Genomic DNA, 6,535 nt, shown 5'->3' on the forward strand with positions numbered 1-6,535 from the left:
TTTTTAAGAGAAATTATTGTAGTTGTGCAAAGTTTACAATAGGTTTGGCTTGGAGAAGTTGAGAAATTCTGGTAACTAATCTAACGAAATCAAAGTAACCTAGGCAGGGGGTGACCCCCTGGAACAGAATGCCAAAAAAGACCTTATCCCTTAGGTTCTAGCAAAATGAACTAATTTTCATCCACAATTTTGCTTTTTTTAAATGATTTAGACATCTGGAGATGATTCCCAGGTTTTCAAGAATAATTAAACCAGTGTGAACCTAATGTAGGAAATCATAGCTCCAAGTTGGTTGCGTTGGGCTGGTGACGGTAGCCTAACCTAGGGTTCGTTCATAACTTTGTAAGATAATTTTGATGGTGTCTAGAGTAGGCCTAGAGTTGATTTCCAGCATGATCATCATCTAAAGAGTGTAAAAACCAATTTGAACCTAATTTGGGAATTTCATAGTGCATCTAAGTTTATGCCTAGTCTACTAAAGTGTAAGTTAGCTGTGCAGTGTTGACTTCGGAGGGCTGCTTAGGTTTTGTAGAGTTAAACACTAGGCTAACAAACATTTCATGAGTCTTACATTACACATATATTTCATATATTTCAGTATGTACCGACAATTCCGTCATATCCGAAACCTTCAGCGCTATCAGCATCGCCACATACGAAGGGTTGTGACAGACCGAAGCAACCCATTCCATGCCATGACAGAGGAAGAATTTCTGATGAGGTTCCGATTAAGTAAAGAATGCACACTTTCATTGATTGCACAGATAGAGCATCGACTGCCCCATGCTCTTAGCAACAGAGGTAGGCATGAATCGTTATGACATTGTTTTTGTGCTTATATGTCAGATGATGAGCTATTCGTGAGTGATGTACTAATGCTCATTTTTACTTTTAACAACATTTCCTTAATAGTAATGTACCAGGTAGGTACAGTACATAAGGTGCCTTCATTACCTGTAAGCACAAGCAAAAGTAATTGTTATGTCTGTATACTTTACTGCAGTGATTCTCAACCAGTGTGCCAAGGCACCATGATATGCCACAAGATTATTAGAAGTGTGCTGCGAAACATTGTCAAGGCACACCTGAAAATACGAAAAAAGGGTATAGATTTTGGTTTTACATGAATGAAAAGTAATGCTTTCCAACTAATTCAAGCAGTATGGTGATATTTACTGAAGTAAAATAAGTTCTTATTTATACCTGGTATTTTTTTATGTCTGTAGTTCTATCTTATAATTACATGTATACCCTCTTAAATTTTGCCAAGTATACTGTATGCCGTGGTATTCTTATGAGATCTTAAGTGTGCCATCGGTAAAAAAAAGTTTGAGGCATTTGCTTTACTTACTTTACTTAGGCAAGTTATTTTATTGGTTTCTCCTAAATGTATTTGAAAGGTTATATGAAGCTGCCTAGAGATATTATGCTTAATACAGTAAAAGATTATACAATTTTTTAAGAAAAAAAGTTGAGAATTATGCCTGGACATGGTTTGAGTGAAGTATTTCATGATTTTTTCTTTTTCCACAGGCTGTCCTGTGCCTTTTCACCTGCAGGTCCTAATTGGATTGAGATACATTGCCACTGGAAACGACCAACTTGGTATATCAGATTGGTGTGACGTATCACAGTCTTTTGTTAGTAGATGTGTTGTCAAGGTAGCATATGCAATTGGAAGTTTTGTGTGGCAGAGTTTCATCAAGTTTCCAGACCAAGATAATATTACCAGGATCAAGCATGAATTTATGACTATAGCTGGAATGCCAGGTGTAATTGGGTGCATTGACTGCACTCATATTGCAATTGAGATGCCAAGTCACCCGCGTCCTGAAGTTTTCCGCAACAGGAAAGGTTATTTTTCATTTAATGTACAAGCAGTCTGTGGTCCTCAGTTGCAGCTGTACAACATTGTAGCTCGGTGGCCTGGCAGTGCACATGACAGCAATATTTTTGAAAATAGTCGACTCTGTCAGGAACTCGAAGATGGTATTCTGCCTGGACACTTGTTGGGTGACAGTGGCCATCCATGTCGTGAATATTTGTTGACTCCTCTGACAGCTCCTCATGGCCGTGGAGAGAACCGCTATAATGCTTCTCACATAAGAACACGAAACAGTGTTGAGAGAGCATTTGGACTATTAAAAAGAAGATTTGCTTGCCTTGGAAAGAAAATGAGAACTTCAATGAGGAACACCAAACACATAATTGTTGCTGCTGCAGTTCTCCACAATTTGGCTATCGCCTACAGAGTACCTGAGCCAGATAATGTAATTCATGAACTTCATGATCCAGATGACCCAGAAGCCCAAGGAAACATACAAGAGGATGAATTGAGGCAGCAACCTCAAGCAATGAGAAATATCCAAGGAGTCTTTAAAAGACAGCAAATCATCAGAGAATATTTTGCTTAGGAAGAAAATAATCACCACCACTAGGCTTAAAGTTACCAAAAACCAAATTCAAAGTATGTATATACAGTACAGGTTTGGCAAATAAACCAGAAACAGTTATTTGTAAATAATTTTACCTACATAAAAAAATATACAGTACAGTAGTCAAAATACAATGCAGACTAGAACACAATGCACAATTTCATCACAGCCGAAATATATATAATACTATATTGCATTGAAAAAATTTGAAGTGACATTGGATCAGCTTAAAGCATCGAGTTTATCACAAATTCTTTTGGTTACCTGTCCTAGTTCCCCTGTTACTTCCAACAGTTTCTTGCCTACATCAACCCAGATTTGATGAGCCTGGAGACAAAGGTTTGCATCCTCATTTTACTTTTTAATTTTTTTTAGTTTTTCTTTCTTAATTTCAATATCTAGGCTGAGTCTTTCCATTGTCTTTTCATGTTGCTTCCGTTGCATCTCAAGAGACGCTTCAAAGCTGGCCTCCTGAGTGAACCTTGTTGTTCGTCGGCACTTTCGGGCTGAGGTAAAATTTGATTGGCCAGGTGTTGGTGTGTATTCTGTTGGGGTGTGTCTGGCATTAAACTGTATAGAGGTGGGTGTGTTTGTTTGAGTATCCTGTGTCACGTTAGCTTCTTGAGAGGAGACTTTGCCAGCTGGTGTGCTCTGCGTTGTGTTGAATTCTGTTGAGGTGAGTTTGGGAGGTGTTATGATGGAGTCTATAGAGTTGTTAGTGTGCTGTGCTGTTATTTGAGAATCAAACATTATCTCACATTTTTGCCCATCATTTCTGATACCAATCACAGCATGTGGTTGACCTGAAAAGACACAAAAAAAAAGTAATGCTATGATTGTACTGGAAAATATTACTTATGCAAACTGTGCGGCTACTAATTCCTCCTAATTCTATAAAAGATTCCCTAAAAGTAAAGCAAATATTAATGTGATGAATGATTTACCTAATCCTAATAATTTAACAGTTGTGGGTCACACCATGTTAGACGTGATTCTTGTGCAGTAAGTTTATTAATTCACAAAAAAGGTTAGGTTATGGTGAAATTTGAGATAATCCCAAATGTGACAAGAAGAGAGGATTTGCCTAGACCCCCTTGGCAGCTAAGGGGGGTTGCACAGCCACCCACCTAGGAAATTAATTCAATGACAGGTTAGGTAGGTATTTTAGGTTAGTCTGGGGCACTAACCTAACATAAAACACCTACCTACCCTGGCACTAAATTGGTTATTTCCTAGCTGGGGGCTGTAGCCCCCAGGCCCCCTATTTTAAGCAACAGAGTTTATAACCTTACATTTTAGGTCAAGACAGACAACTTTTCTTCAATAATTTCAACTACATTAAATGCTTCCTTACGACTTACAAGAATATTACCAAATAGGAGCTAATTTAACTTCTTTATAAATTGATAGGTAGGGGATATGCGTAAAACAAGTGACTTCCTCTCAATTTTATGGGAAAAAAATGAATAGAGAAACAAAAAATTTGTATGAAAATCAGTAAAATATGCAAAACATCCAAGCAGAGCTCTCTGTACAATTATCAAAGTAGGACTTACTAGCACTCTGAAGTGCATCACAGTCCAGTTCATTCTCCTCACCATCAAGGTCATCACTTATGATAGTAAGGATTTTAGTAGTCTCTTCATCTTCAGGCTTAGGAGGAGCACCACCACCTGTCCTCATAGTCTCTCGCTTATAGGCTGCATGCTGTTTCTTTGCTCTGAAATTTTTACAAGAGTTAAGTGGTTAAATTTTACAAGAGTTAAGTGGTTAAATGAATATCTTTGTTCCAAACAATTAGGCTAACCAGAATATAGCCTTAATTAAAGAAATAAAGCCAAGCAATTAGGCTAACTAGTATATAGCCTGAAATTAAGACCAAACAATTAGGCTAACCAGTATATAGCCTTAAATTAAGAATAAATGCAAAACAATTAGATTAACCAGTAGATAGCCTGAAATTAAGACCAAACAATTAGGCTAACCAGTATATAGCCTTAAATTACGAATAAAAGCCAAACAATTAGGCTAACCAGTATGAAGTCTGAAATTAAGAATAGTACAAACTGCAATGAGAATTATTTATTTGCTCAGCATTGGAAAAGTATGTTTTTCCTTACATATAGCCTAAGTAAAACTGGCCCTCGCCAATCCCTAAGCTGATGCTTGCTTATGTATGCAGGAAGTGAGTCAAAAGTACTATTACTTTAATATGTTTATGAATACTTACTTTCCTTTTGCATTCTCCCAGACTTTCTTCAGCTGTTGCTGGCTTCTCGGTGGTCCATAACCAGCAGCATTAAATAAGCTAGTGACTTCTTCCCATGCTGCTTTTTTCCGATGGATGATGCGGAAGTCATGGCTCTTATTAAATAAAATGTCGCTTCTTTCCTCTATCAAGGTCACCAGCATTGTTTTCTCATTTGCAGTTATATATCTTGTTCTTATGCCATCCTTTTCTGCCATTTCCACTGTCTATGAGTCCTCAGTAACTCGTTGAAAGAACAGGAATGCGCGAAACACGTGTACCCAAATTAGTAATTACCGCTCACAAATGTAAACAAACGTTTCTCCGGCATACCAACTGTTTAGAGGACAACAGACATCCTCTCAGCAGGGATTGAGACCAACCACACCCTTTCCTAGAATATGCTTTAAACATAGCACCGAAAAATATAGGGCTTCCCTACACTTTCCATAGGGTACAAAGAAGGCCCTATAATTGGAGGCCCTATATTTTCTCTTAGCATACGGCCGTAAGTAAAAGAAAAATTTTTATGATATGCTGTTTCCATTTGAGAGAAAATGTGAGGATAGAATGTTCATTCTGGAAAGCTTAATATTTCTCGTCTGATTTGCTATACTCCCGCGTGATAAAAAAAGAACGTATTTATAGTAATGTATTAATTATTGGACGATAAAAAAATATTTATGTTTTTCATCCCGATGATAAAAAAGATAAATTGCATTTATCCAATACGATAGAAATACGATACTTTTTCTTTTTTACGAAGGAAATAAAAGCTTAATTATGGCAAAGTAAACTTATAAAAGCTTTATTATGGCAAAGTAAACTTATACCCATGAAAAGAATAGAAGCAATTTTTTTTAAATATGACAGTTCTGTCCTTCGATGACAATAATGCTTTTTCGATCCATGAAGAACGACCGAATAACAAATACATTACGGCATTTACAGTTCGGTTGTAGTCTTTTGAGTAAATGTGTCAGTATTTTTGAAGGAACTGTCCAACAGGAATTAGCTATTGACGAATGGTAATATTCGCTATCCGTATTGAACTATGTAACAGCTTAACATGGAATTCTGTACTTTACTGTAGCCGCAGCGTCACGTCGCTACTGCTCTTAGTAGTAGTGGTAGCAGAAGCAGTGGTGGTAGTCTAGTAGTAGCAGCAGCAACAGCATTAGTAGAAGTAATAGTGATGTAATAATGGTAGTAGTAGCAGCAGCAGTTAGTAGTATTAATAGTAACTAGTATGTAGTAGCAGCAGTATAGTATTAATAGTATAGTATAGCAGTAGTAGCAGCAGCAGCAATAGCAGTGATCGTAGTATAAGCAGTACTATAATCAAAGCTGCAACAGTAGTAGTAGTAATATCAGCAATGGTGGTAGTATAATACTGATAGCACCAGCAGCATTAGCAGCAGTAGTTAAGTAATAATAGTAGCAGCCGCAGCAGCAGCAATAGCAGTCGTAGTTGCAACAGTAGTAGCAGCAGCAGCATTAACAGCAGTTATAATAGTAGCAGCCGCAGCAGCTGCAGCAAGAGTAGTAGTAGTTGCAACAATAGTGGCAGAAGTGATAGTAGTAGCAGCAGCAACAGCAGTAGCATTAGCAGCAGCAGTCGTAATAAAGTAGTGGTGGCATCAGCAGCATTTGTAGCAGTAGTAGTATTAGTAGCAGCAGCAGCAACCAACTTATTTCGTACCTTTTTTTCGTTTAGAGAAATCTTTTTACAACGCAATTAATCATTAGGAATGTATTTTTCCTGATTATTATTAATGATATATATATATTATAGATATATAGTATATATATATATATATACATATATATATATATATATATATATGTATAT

General features: G+C 37.0%; 2 protein-coding genes across 2 annotated transcripts; one reads left to right on the forward strand and one right to left on the reverse strand.

Moving 5' to 3' along the window:
* The first annotated feature begins 485 nt into the window (after positions 1 to 485).
* Positions 486 to 2,481, forward strand: LOC135215202 (putative nuclease HARBI1). Its single transcript, XM_064249695.1, has 2 exons — positions 486 to 801; positions 1,534 to 2,481. The coding sequence occupies exons 1-2, from the start codon at positions 561 to 563 to the stop codon at positions 2,412 to 2,414; spliced, it is 1,122 nt and encodes a 373-aa protein (XP_064105765.1). The 5' UTR covers positions 486 to 560; the 3' UTR covers positions 2,415 to 2,481.
* Positions 2,482 to 2,643: 162 nt separating this feature from the next.
* Positions 2,644 to 4,962, reverse strand: LOC135215203 (uncharacterized). Its single transcript, XM_064249696.1, has 3 exons — positions 4,666 to 4,962; positions 3,992 to 4,155; positions 2,644 to 3,238 (listed from the first exon to the last, which is right to left on the reverse strand). Exons 1-3 carry the CDS (start codon positions 4,899 to 4,901, stop codon positions 2,790 to 2,792), a joined length of 849 nt encoding a protein of 282 aa, XP_064105766.1. The 5' UTR covers positions 4,902 to 4,962; the 3' UTR covers positions 2,644 to 2,789.
* Between the last annotated feature and the right edge of the window lie 1,573 nt (positions 4,963 to 6,535).

Source organism: Macrobrachium nipponense, chromosome 5 (assembly GCF_015104395.2).
Source record: "Macrobrachium nipponense isolate FS-2020 chromosome 5, ASM1510439v2, whole genome shotgun sequence".
NCBI lineage: Eukaryota > Metazoa > Arthropoda > Malacostraca > Decapoda > Palaemonidae > Macrobrachium > Macrobrachium nipponense.

Coding starts and splice junctions, on each gene's coding strand:
- LOC135215202 (XM_064249695.1), top strand. CDS start 561: ATGAGTCTTACATTACACATATATTTCATATATTTCAGTATGTACCGA. Junction 802..1,533: donor CCATGCTCTTAGCAACAGAG/GTAGGCATGAAT, acceptor CTTTTTCCACAG/GCTGTCCTGTGCCTTTTCAC.
- LOC135215203 (XM_064249696.1), bottom strand. CDS start 4,901: ATGGCAGAAAAGGATGGCATAAGAACAAGATATATAACTGCAAATGAG. Junction 4,156..4,665: donor TGGGAGAATGCAAAAGGAAA/GTAAGTATTCAT, acceptor TAAAAATTTCAG/AGCAAAGAAACAGCATGCAG. Junction 3,239..3,991: donor TGATGCACTTCAGAGTGCTA/GTAAGTCCTACT, acceptor GTGTCTTTTCAG/GTCAACCACATGCTGTGATT.